The sequence below is a fragment of the Felis catus genome, chromosome A2 (assembly GCF_018350175.1).
Source record: "Felis catus isolate Fca126 chromosome A2, F.catus_Fca126_mat1.0, whole genome shotgun sequence".
Lineage (NCBI taxonomy): Eukaryota > Metazoa > Chordata > Mammalia > Carnivora > Felidae > Felis > Felis catus.
The window spans coordinates 77,086,361-77,107,652 of NC_058369.1; the positions used below are offsets into that span (position 1 = coordinate 77,086,361).

The 21,292-nt window shown below is 43.0% G+C and overlaps 2 protein-coding genes across 2 annotated transcripts in view; one reads left to right on the forward strand and one right to left on the reverse strand.

Moving 5' to 3' along the window:
- The window catches only part of LAMB1 (laminin subunit beta 1), a 75,316-nt gene extending 60,105 nt beyond the window's left edge, over nucleotides 1-15,211 (forward strand). Inside the window, exons 25-33 of the mRNA XM_006929110.3 lie at nucleotides 2,512-2,696; nucleotides 3,562-3,803; nucleotides 7,175-7,378; nucleotides 8,017-8,161; nucleotides 10,183-10,390; nucleotides 10,601-10,742; nucleotides 13,045-13,221; nucleotides 14,604-14,763; nucleotides 14,917-15,211. Of these exons, the coding sequence (XP_006929172.3) occupies nucleotides 2,512-2,696; nucleotides 3,562-3,803; nucleotides 7,175-7,378; nucleotides 8,017-8,161; nucleotides 10,183-10,390; nucleotides 10,601-10,742; nucleotides 13,045-13,221; nucleotides 14,604-14,763; nucleotides 14,917-15,053 (1,600 nt within the window). The 3' untranslated portion in view covers nucleotides 15,054-15,211. The remainder of the gene's footprint in view (nucleotides 1-2,511; nucleotides 2,697-3,561; nucleotides 3,804-7,174; nucleotides 7,379-8,016; nucleotides 8,162-10,182; nucleotides 10,391-10,600; nucleotides 10,743-13,044; nucleotides 13,222-14,603; nucleotides 14,764-14,916) is intronic.
- A 2,555-nt stretch (nucleotides 15,212-17,766) lies between these two features.
- DLD (dihydrolipoamide dehydrogenase) overlaps nucleotides 17,767-21,292 on the reverse strand; it is a 35,317-nt gene continuing 31,791 nt past the window's right edge. The window contains exons 10-14 of the mRNA XM_003982645.5: nucleotides 20,896-21,066; nucleotides 20,383-20,572; nucleotides 19,602-19,739; nucleotides 18,618-18,707; nucleotides 17,767-18,523 (exon numbers count right to left, since the gene is read on the reverse strand). Of these exons, the coding sequence (XP_003982694.1) occupies nucleotides 18,458-18,523; nucleotides 18,618-18,707; nucleotides 19,602-19,739; nucleotides 20,383-20,572; nucleotides 20,896-21,066 (655 nt within the window). The 3' untranslated portion in view covers nucleotides 17,767-18,457. The remainder of the gene's footprint in view (nucleotides 18,524-18,617; nucleotides 18,708-19,601; nucleotides 19,740-20,382; nucleotides 20,573-20,895; nucleotides 21,067-21,292) is intronic.

Genomic DNA, 21,292 nt, shown 5'->3' on the forward strand with positions numbered 1-21,292 from the left:
AGAAGACTGATCTGTGAAGTGACCGTGGCATTGCCAAACGCACAATGCATACAAGGGGAGGTTTTCTCCTCCCGAGGAGATGGGTTACCCCCGATTCCCAAGCGATCTCCGCAGCTTCACTAGGGCAGTACTTCATTTAATTGTAACAAATTCTCTACAGTGAAAAATTCTTTTCTTAGCCCGTCTCTGGGTAATGCTCTCTGCATAGTGTTGATTTTGCCAGTGCGAGCAGAGAGAACTGAGTCGTGCTGAACTTCTGGGGGATCGTTTTTCTGCATGTTTCCTGCTCCCAGACATTGCAACTACTCTTCCACAACGGGCCCCCCAAACAGGGGAACTCTTTCTTCCTTCTTTCTTTCTTTCTTTCTTTCTTTCTTTCTTTCTTTCTTTCTTTCTTTCTTTCTTTCTTTCTTTCTCTCTCTCTCTCTCTCTCTCTCTCTCTCTCTCTCTTTCTTTCTTTCTTTCTTTCTTTCTTTCCTATGTTTATTTTTGAGAGAGCGAGAGACAGCACACCAGCGGGGGAGGGGCAGAGAGAGAGGGAGACACAGAATCTGAACCAGGCTCCAGGCTCTGATCTATCACAGAGCCCAATGTGGGGCTCAAACCCACGAACTGTGAGATCATGACCTGAGCTGGCTGGACACTCAACCAGCTGAGCTCCCCAGGCGCCCCAAGGGGAACTCTTTCGTAGCTAAATCCTTGTACACTGAGGTGACTGTAAGTTATGACAGAACCATGGTAAGATTTTCTGTGTCATGGGACTTGAATCAGCCTGAGAAGACAGATGGACTTTTCACCTCTGCGCTGTAAACAGCAGCAAGGGAACAGCAGACATGCGCTTAGGCACCTTGTGGGGGGTCCTTCCTAGACCTCCTAGGTTTCAAGTAACAGGTCCTTGATTCCAGGCTGGAGGTCTTGTGTCTGGGACACAGAACGTTCGGAAATGTCTGCTGCAGGGCGATAATGCATTCAGTGAGGGATTTTACCTCATTAAAGAGACGGTGGTGCCCTCAGCCTCCTAACACATAGCGACAAGCTTGAGAAGGCTGTCGTCCGAGTGCAGGCCACTTAGGACCTGATTCTTGGCCTCAGTCTCCTGTACCTAAGGGAGAACAAAACAATCTGGGTGTCCTTTGAGAGCCTGCCAGAAGAGAGGTTACATTCCTGAAATGGCTCTGTTTCTACCCTCACTATTCATCTAATCGGGTAGATTGCATTCACTCAGGGAAACTGGTTTGATTAATCTTGTGTCAACACAACATCCAAGGACACAGGTCTTAGGATCCAAAGTGGCTGTTATTAAAAAATATACAATGTTAGATTCGATTCCTTTAAAAATTGTAACATTGTAGGAGACCTGGGAAGAAATGAAAGCCTGCTGAGAACCAACACATGAATAAAAGAGCACTGAGAAAAGAAACTATATCATAATTGCCTCAGGAAAAGAAGGTTGAGTTTATAAAATGCAATTTAGCCTACAAATCCTTTCAAGCACTTTTCCTTTGAGTTGGGTCATGATTTTCATCTCCGCTTTAAATAGCATTTTTCTAACGGCCCCCAGCCTTTTGGCCTTTGTACATCTTCCCCATGTTTTATACTGACTCTTACCTCCCTGAGGAGACAGTTATATTCAATTAGGTGACCCAGTAAAGCCCAGAGCTAAGGTCTTCTCAAACATTATGTTCTTTGTGATTATCTATGTACACACACACACACACACACACACACACACACACACACACTGTATATATAAGTAATATCCAAATAGATGCCTCAGATACAGCTTTGGAGATGTGACAAACGGAAGAGAATGCAGTTGGGTTTAGATTCCAAATGAAATATTGTGAAAGCTAAATGTGTTTCCAAGTCCATTCTGGGAGATAACTACCTTCTTTCTTACGGAAGATAAAAGGGTTGCTTGTCGGTGGACGAGGAGGCTCCTTTGATGGGACCTTGCTCAGGCGGAATGTACGGAGAGCTCATGTGGGTGGCTCTTTGTCTTCCTGGTGGCTGTGGGGCTTCCTCTCTGCATGTCTCATCTTGAAGGGGATCCCTGAGGTTTGGAGAAGAGCCTTTTTGGCAGGTGGCTGGGAGGCACAATTCTACACTGGCGTCAGTTAGGTCTTTTGAGCTGTGGGGTTGTGTGGGCTTGCAGCCTGCCCACATACAGGGCAGGAACTCCATGCTCTGGACCTTTGCTCAGAAGACAGCAGGTGTTCGGAATCCCTCTTCCGATGCATCCACCACAACGCCACTGATTGGCGCTTCTAGGCTTTTCTTCCAGGTCTTCGAAGAAAGGAAAATTGGTGGATTTGATACAGCTTCCTAATGTTGAAGAGAATAAAACTAGTACTTGGAAGTAAATAGTTAACAAAGTACTGAGTTGGTTTGAAGTGACAGAGTAATGGGGACAGTATTTGTAGAAAATGTTAAAAAAAAAAAAAAAAAAAGAGACTTCACAATTCCCCTTTGGTTGCTTTTACTTCCGGAAACTTACCCTTCTCTTTACAGGAAATTAACCAAAGATGTTACAGACAAGATGGCTCAAGTAGAAGTGAAATTGTCTGACACAGCTTCCCAAAGCAACAGCACGGCCAGAGAACTAGATTCTCTACAGACAGAAGCAGAAAGCCTAGACAACACAGTGAAAGAGCTTGCTGAGCAGTTGGAATTTATCAAAAACTCAGATATTCGGGGTGAGCATTTTTTGTGCCAATGTGCAATCCTGGACAACAGGGTTTAACCCCCTCTGTCTAACCTTTTACTACAGCACTTTGAGAGTAAAAGTTAATGCTTTCTAGTAATTTTAAAGCTTTTTCTCATTGAGTCTCTGGCACAAGCAAGGATTACAGTCCCCATTTACAAACGTGGGAGCCGGGGCACAGAGAGACAAAGGGAGACGCCATGGAGTGAGCAGCAGTCATCGTGTGTGAGAATGGCGTCCCTTTCCAGGCTTTTTTCAGTGAATGGTTTAACCTCCTTGGCTTTTCTTGGAAATGGGCTCTTCTGAATAGTTAGGAAATTAAATTGGTACTTCAGCAAATTCTTTTATATTCAAGAATGTTGCCTGTTCAGGGAACAGTTTCTGCAGTGTTAGATAGCACTGACCATCCTATTGTACGCACGATCATTAATTTTTCTGGCTAGGTCCTTAAAGCCAAAACATGCCATGCTGTTTTACATATGTAATACTAATCATTTGACTGGATCTAAATAGTCAAATGACTAAGAAAAGATTAAAATATATCTGGACGTGTGATCTGCAGGCTGCCTGACACCACTAGCTATTGAGAAAGAACTGGAAAGTTGCCTGTATGCAGACATCTGCATGATTGACTTGATTTGTCATCCAGATGTTTGGCCAGAAATAGCTGTTAATAGGACAAAGTGTAGCCATTGCTCAGGAGAGGAAAGTTCCAGGTCTTCGTAAAGATTTTGGTCCTTGAGTTTTAAAACAAAACCATACAGTAAACTGAGGGCTGGAAGACACCAAATACGGGCATCCCTTACGGGCACGAGGACGAGAGGTTTAACCGCGGGTCATTTCATTTGATGCCCTAGGTGCCTTGGATAGCATCACCAAGTATTTCCAGATGTCTCTAGAGGCAGAGGAGAGGGTGAACGCCTCCACCACAGATTCCAACAGCACTGTGGACCAGTCGACTCTCACTCGGGACAGAGTAGAAGAGTTGTTGTTGGAACGAGAATCCCAGTTCAGGGAAAAACAAGAGGAACAGGCCCGCCTTCTGGATGAACTGGCAGGCAAACTACAGAGTCTAGACCTTTCAGCCGTTGCCGAGATGGTAAGGTTTTGAGGGTCTGGTCTCCAGGCTCTGATGCAAATTAGGAAGGAAACCCACCCTGTGTTGTCAGTCCTACTGTTCATTTTGCAAATGAACCAGCGGGAGTGAACCTGGCCTCAGGTCTCTGGACCCCCTATGGGTATCCACCTTCAAGCCAGATAAAAACAAGAGTGGGTGCCTTTCCAACCTTCCCCCACGTCCAGCTAGCCGGTTCCTCTGTGATACAAAGAATCAAGAGTCCTTTCCCAGACTGTTAAATTGAATCTACGGCCATACCACCCTGAACCCGCCCGATCTCATCTGATCTTGGAAGCTAAGCAGGGTCGAGCCTGGTTAGTACTTGGATAGGAGACCAGACTGTTAAATTGAATCGGTGACGTCTTATTCAGATTTTAACCTTTCTTAAACTGTAGACATTTTTTTTTCACATAGTTCTTTATTATTTTTTTTTGAAGGTTTATTCATTTTCAAGAGACAGCGGGGGAGGGGCAGTGAGGGAGGGAGACACAGAATCCGAAGCAGGCTCCAGGCTCTGAGCTGTCAGCACAGAACCCGACATGGGGCCCGAACTCACGAGCTGCGAGATCATGACCTGAGCCGAGGTCGGACACGTAACCAACTGAGCCACCCAGGCGCTCCCTTTTTCACGTAGTTCTGATTCCAAATGCAAACTCCTTCACAGTGGAGCCATTCAAGAATATTTGGGGGCGGGGGGGTGGTGGGGCTTCTTCAAAAAAGTTAAAGGAGCAAAAGAATTTTTTCCCTGGTTGTAAATTAAAAATGTTCCTTTGTTCCAGTAACTTTACCTGGTGAAGATTAACCTTGAGACCAACCTCGAAAGTAGATTCATTTCCCAGAAGCTTTTAAAAAGTAACTCCGGAGCCAAATGAAATTGAGGAGTGAGTTTAATGAAAATCTGGCAGAGGGCCAAAAAAAAGCCAAACTCTGCCTGTTTTCTTCCTCTTGCTTCTTTACCATTTTTCATGGAAGGATACCTACTGGGAGAATTTGGAGCGTATTGTTTATAGACTCAGGCTTGTGCTCTCTTAGCTTAGGAACAGTAGAAAGCAGGAGGCAGGTGGTGCACAGAAGACCGCGAATGGTTCAGGCTTCCTTACGATTTGGTGTTAGTGCAAGTCTCTTCCCTCCTGGCCTCCTCACCTTCCCCCCATCTCGCTGTCTCTGAAATTGGCAAAAACACGCTGTCATGACTGTATTGTGCCCAACGTAATTCATGCCTACAAGGTGATAGATTATTAAGCGTCATAGCATTTAGTGGAAAGAGGGAGTAAGGCGGATCACTCCTGTCATGGCTTATTTGAAAAATCGAGGCCCAGAGCAACGTGTAAACTTCACAGGGGACAAAGTCACTACATATAGGCGTGAAATGCCAATTCTCTCTTTCCTTCCAGGATTGAGTCCAACATTACAAATTCTAGTAAAAACCAGTAATCACAGATAAAAATCTCCGCAAACTAAAATGAAAGCAGCTATCATGCTGAAGGAGGTTTGCTTGTTGCAACAGGTGTCTAGGAAGGGACGGCGTGAAGGGTCCCTTGCCTGATCAGGCCATACGAATGGGGGCCCTTCCTGGTACCTGCTTTTCCATTGGGTGAACTGCCCAGGGATGAGCTGGCTTCTGTTCGCTCACTGCAGGTATTTAATTCTCCTATGAGATCTCCCTTTACAGGCTCCATACTGGTATTTCTTGGGTAGAGAGGTTTTTGTCCCTTTGTGTTTTTTGAGTACCTTCAGTTCTTTGTTTTTGCATCTGGTTTTTTTTCCTGCTTGCAGGGTTGAAATAGAACAGATCTCCTAGGGTGTCGTCAGGTTGTTTTTAGAAGGCCTCCCTGAGGCCTTCTGCTTCTCTTCTTGATTACGGCTCATGTTCTCCTACGGTGATGCAGAATAAACTGTTTTCTGAAGCTTTTTATGTTCTGTAAGCCAGCTACATGAAAGACTATTTTTTTTAAGTATTTATTTTTGAGAGAGAGCACAAGCGGGGGGGGGGGGTGCAGAGAGAGAGAGAAATACAGAATCTGAAGCAGGCTCCCGATGCGGGGCTCGAACCCACAGACCGTGAGATCCTGAGCTGAAGTAGGTAGGACGCTTAACTGACGGAACCAGCCAGGTGCCCCAAAACTATTTGTTAATTTGAGATCTAATGGGATTATAAATACCAGAAAATTATTAGTCTAAGGAGTTGACTATTTATTCAAAACCTACTTTATTTCTTAAAAAGAATACCTTCCTGGGGCGCCTGGGTGGCTCAGTCGGTTAAGCGTCCGACTTCGGCTCAGGTCATGATCTCATGGTCCGTGAGTTCGAGCCCCGCGTCGGGCTCTGTGCTGACAGCTCAGAGCCTGGAGCCTGCTTCGGATTCTGTATCTCCCTCTTTCTCTGACCCTCCCCCCGTTCATGCTCTGCCTCTCTCTGTCTCAAAAATAAATAAACATTAAAAAAAAAAATAAAAATACCTTCCTTGTTTGGGAGCATTACTTGCTTCTCACTGCCTCTTTTCAATATGAGAGGACGGTTCTGCAGTTTGCTCCCTGCTCAGCCTTTCCCATCACACAGCAGACTTGTAATTTATCAGTGTGCATGTGCATGCAGTGGCCAGGCCCTGATCCTTGGAAGTTTCTGGTAGGTAAGGAAGAGGAGAAGTCTGGGGACAGAGGATTATGGGGGGTTGCTTTTTGTAAAAGTGAAATCCACCTTTGCCCCTACTGTTTTCTGTTTTCCTCTCATGTCTGGAATGTTCCCCCACTTGCCCTGCTCAAACCCCACCAGGCAGCAAGGACATCCTTCCCCAACTTCAGCCTCAGCGGTCAGTAGTCTCTCCTCTGTCTGCTTTCCTTCTTCCTGACAGTACCTGACCTATTCTTGGCTGTTTTATGCACAGTGAGCCTGTCTTCCCAAGATTTGAAGGTACTAAAAGTCCAGATAATGGGCCTTTTATGTCACCCTATTGACCAAAACAGACCAGATGCCAGGTCTAAAAAAGTTTGTCAATACCTCTTGCTTGTGTTAATCCAATGGTCTAGGATCAAGGGGAAACATTCTTTGGCTCCCATGTTGGGCAGATTTCAACCTGACCCAGCAGATAACATTTGCACCCCACACAGCGCCCATATACTATTCCAGTTCATCAGGGCAGGAGGTATTGACGAAGCGTCCTAAGTTTTCATGGCTTCCCTGGCCATGATTCCTGAGCTCTCGGCTCCTCTCTCCATCCTGAACATTGTGTTCTCCAGCACCCTTGCTGAGGACCACCTACATGCTCTCTGAGGCCCCCCGGGCCACCCAGGCCCTGCACAGCTGTTGCAGACTCCCTCTCTGAAGGCCCGTGCCTGCCTCTTGGCTCGTTGCAGACCTGTGGGACGCCTCCGGGGGCCTCTTGTTCCGAGACCGAGTGTGGCGGCCCGAACTGCAGGACTGACGAAGGAGAGAAGAAGTGTGGGGGACCCGGCTGCGGCGGCCTGGTCACGGTCGCCCACAGTGCCTGGCAGAAAGCCATGGACTTTGACCGCGATGTCCTGAGCGCCCTGGCCGAGGTGGAGCAGCTCTCTAAGATGGTAATTAGGCCGACGGCCCTGGCGTTTGCTCGCAGTGACTGACTGGAGGAGGATCGGGAGGGGAGAAATCGGTTCTAAATAGTAAAATGAAAAGCGAGTGTCACCATCAAATAGGAAAGTTCAAGTTTTTGTGAAGTCAGGGAAATGCACGAGGCAGTTTTGTTCAGAGATGATTTAGGAACGTGCTTTCTCCTCCTGACTGTAATCTGAGATAATTCTGTTACTGACCAGGGGGCCAGGCTTCTGAATACATTCAGCTGTGCTGTAAAAATCTCATCCCGAGCCACAAAGTGAGCATTGATTTTTCCAAAGTGACAAAGTTAACTGAAATATTTATATTGGTACCCCCCAAAAAATATTTTATAGGCCACCAGATGTTCTGGAGGAGTTAAACACATTAGAACAAATGTTTATACCCTAGCCCTGTCTGTAGAAGACTATCATGTAGCAATCTGTATACTGAGTACTTCCAGCCTCTATGGGGATACACTGCGGTTGAATGAAAAGACATTTGTTTCTAAAAGCCCGGATTCCAAATGCATAGTTTCTCAGCATCATTTTCTGGACCATTTATAGTATTCTGGTCTGCTTTAGAAAGAGTGAAGCTGTTCCCTGGGTAATTTATTCCTCCTATTTAGGTCTCTGAAGCGAAACTGAGGGCAGACGAGGCAAAACAAAATGCTCAGGATGTTCTGCAGAAAACCAATGCCACCAAAGAAAAAGTGGACAAGAGCAATGAGGACCTGAGAAATCTGATCAAGCAAATCCGAAACTTTTTGACCCGTAAGGAGTTATTTTCATTTTACTTTTAGGTATTTCTTCCTATCTTGGAATATAAAAACTGGTTTTATTTACTTTTTTTAACTTTTGTCAGGCTTCTATAAGCCATTTTTAAAAAATGTTTATTTTTGAGAGAGAGAAAGAGTGCTGGTGCATGAGCAGGGGAGGGGCAGAGAGAGAGGTGGGGACAGAGGACCTGAAGCAGGCTCTGTGCTGAGAACCCAGCGCAGGGCTGGAACTCACAACCCAAACCATGAGACCGTGACCTGAGCTAAAGTTGGACACCTACCTGGCTGAGCCACAGCACCCCTAAAAACTGTTTTCTAAGAGTCTGTGTTTGAGAGACCAGAATTCAGGTCTGCGTTTTACATAAAAATCAATTTCTGCTTGGGAATAAAAAGTAACATTTCCCAAACCAAAACAAAGTTCATGTTAAGAAATGTTGGCATTTCTTAAGCTTATGTGCACGTAAGTAATCTCTGATGTGCAGACACAGATGGGAAACCCAAGTAGGAAATCGGGAATTCAAACCCATAGTGTGAGAACTGAATTTGGAATCTGTTCTAGATTACATAGAATGTCACTAGATCCTTAGAATAGTGGCTTATTTTGACATTGCCTGCAAAGCGTTGTAATCCTGTCATTTACAGGATCTTGTATTTATGGTTAGCTCTATCCCTTAGTGTTGTATCTAGAGGAAGAAAACCTCTAGAATTGGTGGTTCAGCGCATGTTTCTGGTCAACCATCTAAGTGTTACTAGTAAGGAAGGTTTTGGCTTCTAGTTACACAAAACTTTTAAGTGAAATGGACTTAATCAATAGAGATGCATATTAGATCACATAACAAGTTCAGTAGTAGGATAGCTCCATGGTTCTGGGACCCAGGGAGTAAGAATATCAGGTTTGCTGTCAGGCCGGCTCCTCCTGGTTACAAGGTGGCTGCCAAAATTTCAGACTTCACATAAATACTCAATAATATCTAATGGAAGGAGACCCCACCTATTCCCATTGTACCTTTTTTAAAGGGAGGAAATCTTCCCCAGAAGCTGTGAGCAGTCCTCTCCATAATCTCACTGGCCAGAAATGCATCCCATGCCGATGCAGAAGTGTCACTGGCAAACAGAATGGGATTACCCTAATTGGCATGCCAATCTGCATTTAACTCTTGAGTTGCTAGGTTTACCTTACCTTAGAGGTAGGTGCCTGAACAAAATCAGTATTCTGTTAGCAGGAAAATGGGGAATAAGAAAGGAGCCAGTGATATCCTACGGGTATCTTATGAAACATCCTGTGGAAGCCATCGCTTGATCAAATATTTTCCTGTGCTCAAATCCTTAGGGGGTCCATTTTTATATTAACAGTGAAAAAGAAAATCAAAAAACCTTCAATCAGTGACCTATTTAAAGCTTAACCTCTTGAGCATTTTTTCGACCACCCTTCACATTTGACATTTGAAATCCTTTGGCTTCTTTGATAATACACAATCTGATTCTCTTGCTTCTCTGACTGGATTTTCCCCTTTTTGGTAATTTCCAAAATCCAGATCATTTGTACAAGGAATATGAGTTCCTTACATCTGCATTTATAATAGTGTCCTAGCTATTCTTCCAACCCCAACTAAAAGTTTCATTGCCTTTTAGAATCAAGTCCCAGATGTACATCCTGGGGTCCTCTTTTCTGTAATCAGGACCATTCACTCTGTTTGACTTTCACATGACATGCTCAGCCCATACAGTCTCTCCATCCAAAGATGTCCCTCTCTCTCCTTCCAAATCCTATTATCCTTCAAAACTTGATCAGTTCCTCATCCCCCACGAAGACTTTCCTTTCTCAGCCTACGGGCAAATTGGAGTAGTTAACTTTTCCATGTGTAACTACTCAACGAGACTAGAAGTTCTTAAACAGACTATATGTATGTCTTGATGTCGCCCCAGAATGCTCTTCACCTGGTGGGTGACCAGAAGTGACTAAGTTAACCATCTGTGACTTTCACCTCTTTATGGGGACATCTTTGCTTTTGACAGAGGATAGTGCTGATTTGGACAGCATTGAAGCAGTTGCTAATGAAGTGCTGAAAATGGAAATGCCCAGCACCCCAGAGCAGTTACAGAACTTGACAGAAGACATTCGGGAGCGAGTTGAAAGCCTTTCTCAAGTAGAGGTTATTCTACAGCAAAGCGCTGCTGACATTGCCAGAGCGGAGATGTTGCTAGAAGAAGCTAAAAGAGCCAGGTATCTGAAGACGTTGTGGCATTCAGGGGGTTTATTTTGTGTATCTAGCAGGGAGTAAAAGGGATTTCTTCAACCAGTGAAATTTCTAAGTGTGACCTGTATGAGTCCCTCTGATTGATTCCAAAAAGGCTGTTCTTGGAAAGAAAGGTATTTTTAAATGCCCCGAGAGGAAGTACTTTTTCACATAGATTGTCTCATTCTTTTCCTCAGCAAAAGTGCAACTGATGTTAAAGTCACTGCAGACATGGTCAAGGAGGCTCTGGAGGAAGCAGAAAAGGCCCAGATTGCAGCAGAGAAAGCAATTAAACAAGCAGATGAAGACATCCAGGGAACCCAGAACCTACTGACTTCGGTAAGATCCTTGCTGTACGTGGGAGAAAACAGGCACATAAACCCTATCAAAGTGCATTTGACAGTTACATGAAAACCATTACAACTAAAGGATTCCTCTAATTTACATAAATCTGAACTACTCCCTCAGCACAGATGCTAAAAGTGTTTTCAGAGGGGAAAAAAAGACCCTGAAGACACTAGAACACGAGGGCCCCCTTTACGTTCACCCCTACAAAAAGCCTAAGGAAGATAGTGTATATTTTTGTCTCCTGTTCAAGGACTCTATTTAGTAGTATGAAGGATAGTATTAATTTCCAAATTTAGTTTTAGAAAACTCATTCTGCTATAAAGCAGCCCAAAAGTAACCTACATACTTAAGACCAGGATCTCAAAATTGGTGAGGTGGGGGGCATCTGAATGGCTTAGTCAGTTAAGCATCTGATATCAGCTCAGGTCATGATCTCACAATCCGTGGGTTTGAGCCCCACATCAAGCTCTGTGCTGACAGCTCAGAGCCTGGAGCCTACTTCGGATTTTGTCTCTCCCTATCTCACACTCTTTCTCTTCCCGACTCATACTCTTTCTCTCTCTCTCCCTCTAAATAAACATTAAAAAAAATTTTTTTAATAGATGGAGGAAAAAGTGGACTCAGGTGATCCTTACACATCTTCTCAGAATATATTTTGAAATTAGATGCTATTAGTCAGCCCTTCTCAAGCCAACAACCCATAATGTTTAAAACCTACGAGGTGGTTTTTCAACCTGCTTTTCTTACCATTGGTTGATACAAACCTGTCTTCCCCTACTCTATCGTTGAGACTCGACAGTTCCTTCAGCCACATTTCCTTCTTAATTTTGAGTAAACAAAAGGCCCTTTCTTCAGGCCACTTGTTCAAATGTAGAAAAAAATTATGACACTTTCCCACCAGACTATGTTCTCTTTGATTATTCTGACTTTTCTATCTCTAGGGTTTTTCAAATTTCTCACTGTGCTGTTATCATTTTAATGAACTTTAATTTAGGTGACTTGATAAAAAAAAAAAAATTACTAAGTTTGGAAAAGCCAAATGGAAAATATAGGATTTAATCAAATCATACGTGGGATATTTGGCTTGATGATATAAGTGAAAACTGGTTTTGTTTTTCTGGGGTCCCTGGGGGACAGGAAGCACTTTAGGTTAAGAATAAGAAAGAAAAAGCAACTCTATGCTATTAATGAAAGGTTGTCAAAAACTATTCACTCCTTTAAAACTATAGAGCTTACTCTAAGAACTATACTCTAAGAATACTTTTATGTTAATTAATAGGTGAGCTTTTAGGTTAAGAATCATTTGGAATGAAATACCTACAAATTTTACCATGTATCCACAGTGACTCCTTAGTTTAGTTATGACACTATTATTCAGACCTAATTCTATGGTGCTCCGTAAAATTGGTTCTTCAGTCATGGGTCATACTACTTACTTGGGCTAGCTGTTAAAAATTGATGTTCATTGATTATTCTTTGAAAAGCGATCACATGTGGACCCTCACCAGTTACCCAAATAGATTTTCCTAAATGACTTTCAGTATTTATAGGTTCCAGCTGTCACTTCCCCAGACTACATGACCTCTCACGGTCCTACAGTAACTTTTCAGTTTTCAGAAACATTCCTGGTCTGCCTTACCTGAAAACACTCAACTTTCCAGGTAGTTGCTGAAGACCCATGACCTCCACTAGAGTTTAATATATTTTACTGTTTATTTTGTGAGAGTACACGTGGGAGCAGGGGAGGGGCAGAAAGAGGGGAACAGAGGATCCAAAGCAGGCTCTGTACTGACAGCAGAGTTGGGGGGGGGGGGGGGCTCAAACTCATGAACTGTGAGATCATGACCTAAGCGGAGTCAGACGCTTAACTGAGCCACCCAGGTGCCCCTTGGAGTTTAATATTTAGGGCTGACAGGAAAAACTAAAGGTGACTTGGGAGTACTCATTTTCCCACCCACAGTAATTTGGAAATTTATGTGGCAATCCTTTTCCTCACATCTGCTTATTTGTGAACATTGTTTTGCCAAAGTTTGCAGGTGTCCTTAAAATGCTTTCTCAACACATCAAGCTGTCTGGGGGTGGTTCAGTGAAGAATTTTACATTAATTTCAGCCTAGATCATCAGAATTAAGAATAAAGATGGGCACTTTATATAAGCTTTCCTGAAATTATATTTTCCTTTTGGTCTAAAGTGAAACGGCAGAGTGGCCTTTTAATCTTCCTATAAACTCGTATTCATAGCATGTCCTACCGCTTACTGATGGCTTGCTGGGTGACTGACATTGTACTTGTAGATTGAGTCGGAAACAGCGGCTTCGGAGGAGAACTTGCTCAACGCCTCCCAGCGCATCAGCGAGCTTGAGAGGAATGTGGAAGAACTGAAACGGAAGGCTGCCCAGAACTCTGGGGAGGCAGAATATATTGAGAAAGTAGTATACACCGTGAAACAAAGTGCGGATGATGTTAAGAAGGTAAGTAAATCCTTGTGACTTCACAGCTTTGTTTTGTAAAGGAGCAATGAGCCTCCTCAACCGCCTTCCCTGGGATTAGTAAGGGATGTGGACCTAAGAGTTACTTATCAGAAACATCCCAAGTGACCGGTTTTGAAACAACAGTCTTTAGAGACACAGATGGAAAGGGTGGGAGTGGATATGGAAGTGTCCAGTAAGCATGACCTAAGCCCTCATATCCAAACTTGGATAAGGGTGCAGAAAAATGAAAGTAACTTGGGGGCGGGCGGAGGAGTCTTTTATTTATTTAACTGTTTGATTTAGAGAGAATCCCAAGCAAGCTCCACGCCGTCAGTGCAGGGCCTGCCACAGGGCTCAGTATCACAAACTGTGTGAGATCATGACCTGAGCTGAAATCAACCGACTGAGCCATGCAGGAGGCGCCCCAGGGGCCGAAGGCTTAAAACCGGCGTACTGAGCTTGTACTTGATGGCGTAATTACCTGGCCTTTAAAAGCAGGGTAGAAAAAGCTTAAGGGATTCACACCAGAACAGCTGGCAGGGAACTAAACCTCACCCCTTCTTCTCGCTGGAAGGTGCTGTATTTTGCAGAGAAGGTCTCCTAGGATTCCCATTTGTCATTAGAAGCCAAGTTATCACTGAAACATGTTTAGTGGGCAAATGTCTCTCTCCAAAGGAACCTTTTAAACTTCTGAGGGGAGCATTCAACCCTTGACGTCTGGTTAGGGAAGAGAACAAAACAGTGAGAAAAGTGTTCTGTCATGTTCATTTTTCTGTCATGGTTTGTACTTTCTTGCAGCTCTGAGAGCATAAATCTCTCAAGCAGTCTTTACAGAGCATTTTTGCAAAAATATAGCACTTGATTACAGTAAGAACAAAACCCTGAAATGAAATCCCTCTATCAAATGGCTGTTGTTGGAACCGTGTTCCCCAAAAGCAGCACTTGCGGTGCCTTTTCAGTTTCACAGCTCCTCGCCCACCCCTGTGCCCTGTGTGCTTGCTAGTCTCCCCTCTCCTTCCTTAACTCTCTACGCACCCGGGTCCAGATCCAGATGGCCCTTGTCTGAGATCTAAATGATTAGATCTCAGCAAATCTACTTTAGAGAAAAATATACTTCTCTACCTCCATATAACTGTCCTTTAACATCTCCAGAAAAGTGCTAACCTAAAGGCTTAGCCCTAGAGACCTGCTTACAACTCCAAACGTGAGTTTAAAAACTCATGTTGGTGTTCTATTTAATTTCACTGTTCCACAATATTTTCAACATATTTACACTGAATAGCTCAACGCCCAAGTATGGTTCCAAGCTTGCTCCAATTACACTAGGCTCTTAATGTCCGAGATTACATTTATCACCTCTTTGTGTCTCGATGGAACTACAGGCTCTGGACGGTGAAGTTGATGAAAAGTATAAGAAAGTAGAAAAATTAATTGCCCAAAAAACTGAAGAGTCAGCTGATGCCAGAAGAAAAGCTGAAATGCTACAAAATGAAGCAAAAACACTTTTGGCTCAAGCAAACAGCAAGCTGCAGCTCCTGAAAGGTAGGGCTTAGGCTCGTGCTTTCGGGACGTATTTAACAATAAGGACACCCGTAAAGTTTCTTCTATTTAAAAGGTGGAAATCAAACGACCACTGTTAGATTGAGGTCAACCTAGAATAAATTGCTCAGACTTTTTTCTTTTTCTCTCCCACAGATTTAGAAAGAAAATATGAGGACAATCAAAAATATTTAGAAGATAAAGCTCAAGAATTAGTAAGACTGGAAGGAGAAGTCCGTTCGCTCCTCAAGGATATAAGCCAGAAAGTTGCTGTTTACAGCACCTGCTTGTAACAAAAGGCTGCAAGGTGGCTGAGGTGACCAAAGTAAAATAGCTACATTTTAAAAACTGACAATGATCTTCAAAACTAAAACTGATTACCTATTTAATGTTTTTAATCACCACATTTTGTATGGAGTTAAATAAAGTACAGTGCTTTTGTATAAATCTATACTGAGTATTCTTCTTACATTGTTTTACTGATTTAGTGTTCAGGAATCCCTTTAACCAAAAACATTTTCAATGTACAGATGGATTTATAAACAAGCCACTTGCCTCTGGGACCCCGATTTCTGTTTTGTCTGTAAACAGGCTGTAATCTGTCTGCTACGTCAATATCCTCCACAAATCTGCCCCCGAAATCACCTCCCCGTGGGACTCCCAAGTGGAGGGGAGGAGAAAGGCTACAGCCTGAACCACCTTCACCATTTCAATGGCTGCTCAGGAAATCCAATCTCCGAAACTCCTCTAAACACTCCTCGGTCTGGGAAAGAGAACAGAAGGCAATTTTTAGAGAATGAGGAGGGTAAATTGTGGCTTTTAAGGGCTAGCAATCCCGGCCCTACTGTAGATGGTGAGGGGAGGGTTTAAACTGTATGCAGCCAGATATAAACATTGTTCCCGCCAGCTGAGCAGGGCACAGTACAAACGGGTGCTGGAAGTGCTCACCTTTATATTGTTCTTTATTAGATTTCACAGACTAAAGATTCTCCACGGCCATCTGCATCTGCAGGTGAGGCCAAAACAATCACAGGACGACCATTCCACACACTAAAGAAAATAGCCGGAGTACCGCCAGACCTGCGTCAACTTCACAGCCGAGCTAGCTGGGTAACAACAGGCCCCAAGTGGTTTTCTCACACATTCTCGTTACAGCAAGGCCATGGCCGTGTACCACTACCAGCCACCCCCACACACAACACAGCTGCGTTTGAAGCTAGGCCCGAACAGAAGCTAAACGGACCTAATTCAAACAATAAGGCAACTTCCTCCCTCAAGGCAATGATGTCATTTTTCTTTAGGTAGAGATCCCAATACCTAGCAAAGTAGTTTCACCTCATCATCTACTAGAGCAACTGTTCTCTTTCCTTAATTTTAAGTACTTTGTTTACTATTCATTCCTTTTCAGTTTAAAGACTCACTTTGAAATCACTCATTTTAATCAGCTCAATGAACTGGACAACTGAGTCACACCCTTCACAAGCCAAGAAAATATTGAGAACTTAATAAATAAGTGAATATTTAAAATTCGTTTTACACCCACAACTTTGTTCCCACCTAGATATATGTAACCATTTTGTTTCTACAGCTAGGACTTAAATTCTATTTCACTATTCCCTAATTAGAAGCTTTTTCCCTAGAGGAGGGGACAGGTTTTGAAGTTTAATAAACTGGCACTTCACATAAGATTGGGATTTCAGATTTTAAGACACAAGAGGTCATTTCCAATAATGGCAAAGTAGCACATATCAGGCCAACCCTCCTAATATCAAATGCAAACTCTGCACAAAAATGTATACATATTTTTAAAAAGTACAGGTCCGAGAGAACAACCAGAAGCAGGCAGAAGGTACAAGGGAGGTGACCAAGAACAGCACTGGGTGTAATTCCCATTTTTAACGGCTTTTCACTTGAGGGTAGGTCCCAGGAAGTGGCAACCTGGGCAGAAGCCAAGTTTTTCTGGTTACAGGATCGGAAGGACTGAGTTTGGGGCAATGAGGAGAACTGACATAGGAGGAAAGAACCCCAGAAGAGCATGGCACGGTGGGGAGGGCCACCCCACTGCACATATAATCTGCCCGACCTCTGGTTGGCCTCTGCCCCCAGCAAAGACAACAAACTTGGAGTCGGGAGTTTAGCCACGTTAACTGCCTACAGAAGAAAAATTCCCTAGTTTTCAGAGGTAGGTAGCAACCCAGAGCCTTTACAATGTCACATTCATAATGACCGCACCACAATCTACGACTACTGGACGTAGGAAGAAAAAGGGAGATGGGACCCATTATGTGTGTGATGCCACTAAAACCTGAGGACTACTGAGCATTTTCAGTAACAAGATACTGACGGTATCTTACTCCACACAGCTTTCTGCTGATAGATTACATTCTAAATTTTCCTTAGACTGTGATCTTTAAATTGCAATCAAGTATCTAGTTTACATATTTCTTCTACTTCAAGATAGTTTCTTTTCCTTTTCAGAATACATTACCTAAATTTAAGAAGTACTTATCTGAAATGATACTTAAATTTAGTTAAAATATGTAAAAGCCCATTTAACATTTAATTATTTGAGAAATGGCCATTTCACTTTTTCCTTCAAAGATTTTAAATAACCTCTACACCCAGTGTGGGGCTCGAATTCACAACCATGAGGTCGAGAGTCGCATGCTCTATGGACTAAGCCAGCCAGGCGCCCCAAGCAATGGCCATTTTAAACATTAAGTCAACAAATACAAAGAAATAGTCATTTACCCAGCCACGGACACACTGGAAATCCACAGAAGACAGCAGACTAAATATGCTATGTCTCCAAAAGTCTATGTTCCACATAGAGCTGGAATCACTAACACAGACGTAAAGGTAATGACCTTACAGTTGTCCCCCAGTGTGGTAAAAAGATACATCCGGGCCTCTAAAATGAACAATAAAGAGAAATAAGAATATACACTAGCGGTAGTCAGAGAAGAACTAGGACCATCTTGATATCCATTCAAAACAACCAGTAAATGAATATTTAAGACTGTTTATTTCTGGATTTTCATTCCCTGCTGTAATACATGAGTCCTCATTTAATATTTGAATTTCACAGATGTATCTCCTTAATTTGGATAACTAACTACAGACTGTAGACCTCAATGGGTCCTTAAAAATTTAAACATTCTACCTCTAAACCGTAAGAATTTGGGGATTAAATAAAACAAGTGAGAGACCATTTATTTACATTGGTTTGGTTTATACATATTTTAACCTTATTCTAATGACTAACTCTGTTTCCAATATGAAAACCAAGTTTAAAATAACTTGATCACCTTGCATCAAACACGGCTGGTTCACATACCCTACCTCCAGCTCCATCCATGTAAGTAAATCCAACTTTACAATAGCAGAGATTAAAAGCTACATAACATAAATTTAGTGAAGGTGAATTTTTCAGAAACAGCATGAAAATATGGGTTGAAGAAAATGTTCCAGGAAGCTACTATAAGTAGCTTCTGCCTCCAATATTAACGTGCTGAAACAAAATATTAAATTTATTTAAAATAGATGAGATTATTCCATTCCGTCCAAACTTACTAAAACCTTCCAAAAGTTTCATAATTCAGTCCTAGAAATTCTTGGAGCTGTGAGCATTTCCTGTTCAGAAATGTGACCTCTACAAAAGCTCCCAGGAGATTTCAGAAAAATAGAATCTTCTATTTTAAAAGTTGATTGATTTGCCAAATGATGCAGCCAGGTTTGCTTCTCTAAATGCTTCTGATAAGGTCTGTAAAGGAAGAAATTTCAAATTACAAAGCAAATTATTTGCAGGTGAGACGAAAATCTAGGTAGGCATTATTCCGTACACTGTTGGTAATTACCGGGTGCGCGTGGCAGACTCTAGCTATATCTTCACAGGATGCTCCATACTCCAACGCAAGAGCAGCTTCATTTATCATCTCACCAGCACCCTTGAAAATAATAAACCAAGAAGTCGTTTATGTCCCAAGGCAAAAACTACAAGCTAACAAGATTTGCTGTTACAGCAGCTAACCAAAGCCTCAGTCAGGAAAAGCTTCACAGAAAAGGTAGCACGGAAGTTAAGGGCCTGGGCTCTGGAGCCGGCTGGCCTGGATTCAAATCCTACCACTTACTACCTTAAGTGCTCATGCTGTGTGCTTCATTCCATTTATTCACTTCAGAAATGGGAACAGTGACTCCTACCCCCCAGAATTGGGAAAACTAAAGTTACTGAATGTATTCAGAAAAACGTATTCCAGAGTAAGCGCTCGAGTGGCCTATCATCATGATTACATTGGATACCTTGGGGGAGGCCATACTTCAGATTCAGTGGTAGGAAAGGCTTCTCTCAGAGGCGCCACGTGAGCTGAGACCTTGTAGGAGCCACTCATGCAAAGCCCGGGAGGCCCAGCTCTCCAGACAACAGGTTCTCCAAGCCCAAGGGCTCTAACCTGGCAACACTGGCCTGTTAACAACCTGAGAGAAGGCCCACAAGACAGGGAATCAATGAGCAAAAGGCAACAGTGAGAAGACATGAGGTCAAAGGCAGACAGGACCAGATTTAGTGGGGCCTTGGATATAACAGCCCAAAGCTGAAAAGGGCCACTCGAGAGTGTTAGGCAGGCCCAGGGCCTGGTGTAGGTTTTAAAAGGATAACCTTAGTTGCGGTATGGAAAGCTGATGATGTGACGGCCAAGACTGAGTGCTGCCTTATCAGAAACCACACACAAATGTTTGCCGGTAAATAAAAAGCTCAGGATGTAAACAGCAGGTGGTTTTAAATTCATCTACACAGCAACGCTTTCCAGAAATCACGATGGGATGTGGGGTCTTAGAATACTCACCGGCCCGAGAATATGTGCTCCCAGTACCCTGTCTGTGGATTTCTGTCCCAGAATCTTCACCAGGCCATCTGTGTCAGCATTGGTCTTCGCCCTGCTGTTGGCAGCAAAGGGGAACTTGCCGACTTTGTACTCGATGCCCTGGGAGAGACAGAAAAGGAAAACCTATGTCAACTCTGAAACAACGCATTCCCATTGGTGAAACCATCCGTCATTTGTTCAGAAAATAAGCCCCAAGAAGGCAATTCTTCAGAGTGTGTTGAAGGCAAGACCAAAGCCTCTTGCTAATGAGACACAGTTTGGGTACAAACATAAGCAAATGCAAATGCCAGTCTACCTGGGGATATTTCAAGGGAAATTAAAAAGCTCTGGAATTAACTATTTGGATACAGGCAAGTGAATGATCTCCTCTATGCTACTAACAAAGGGAAAAGTATAGAAGCTATAACTTCTACATAATTTCAAAATGCATTAATGCAATAATAAAATGATTCTCAGCCACCAGGGTCATTAACACAGTTCATACGCTATACAGTACAACTACCCTCGCATTCAGAATAACCTCTTCTTTTGGGGCTCCTAGGTGGCTCAGTGGGTTAAGCGTCCAACTTTGGCTCAGGTCATGATCTCATGGTGTGAGTTCAAGCCCCGCATCGGGCTTCTTGCTGATAGTGCGGAGGCTGCTTGGGAGTCTCTCTCTCTCACCCCCTCTCTCTGCCCCTCTCCCACTCGCTTTGCAATCTCTCTCAGAATAAACAAACTTAAAAAAAAAAAAGATAATTACCTCTTCCTTCAACTGCTCTTCTGATTTGCCAACCCAAGCAACTTCAGGGTGCGTGTAAATCACCGATGGGACACAGTTGTAGTCAATGTGCACAGCGCCACCAGCCATTCCTTCAACACAGATAATGCCTTCATCCTCCGCTTTGTGAGCCAGCATCGGACCAGCAACCACATCACCAATAGCATAGATGCTACCGCACAGATGAAAAGAAACATGGTGAACTTCGGCCACCACAGATACTCATCTTCAGTCATGCCGTGGTAATAAAAATAAAAGTCTCTAGTTATTAAATAACCGATAAGTATATAAAATACAGCTCTTCATAGATCTGTGAGTTCAGGTTCTAGTCTTTGGGTAATGAAAAACTTCCGTTAGTTTTGTTTTCACATAGAAGTTTACCATTCTTCCCCAAAGCCAATGGCATGTTTTAAGCATGGCAAAAGTCAGATTTTCAAAACAGTGTTTGAAATAAATTAAGACATTTTTGAAAATGCAATTAACTATCCAACTTACTTTGGAATTTTAGTTTGGAATCTGGTATTGACTGGAATTCTACCTCTAGGATCTAGTTCAATTCCAAGTTCTTCTAGTCCCAAATTCTGAGTAAAGGGTCGTCGGCCAATGCAAACCAAGAGCACATCACACGTGATGACTTCAGCTTTACCACCAGAAGCACCTTCAATACTAGACAATGAACAGTGTATGACTATTAAACACACATCGACATAAAAAACTCACAGAAATTAAGACCAGACATTTCTCAAGTGTTGCCAACAATTCTAACAGGAGTCAGGCAATGAAAAACTGTACATATCCCCTGGAGGTCTATCAATAGTAAGCAATCTAATATTATGGATTTCCACATAGATCTAAAAATACTGAGTTTCACTGAACATTGAGAGTTTAAATA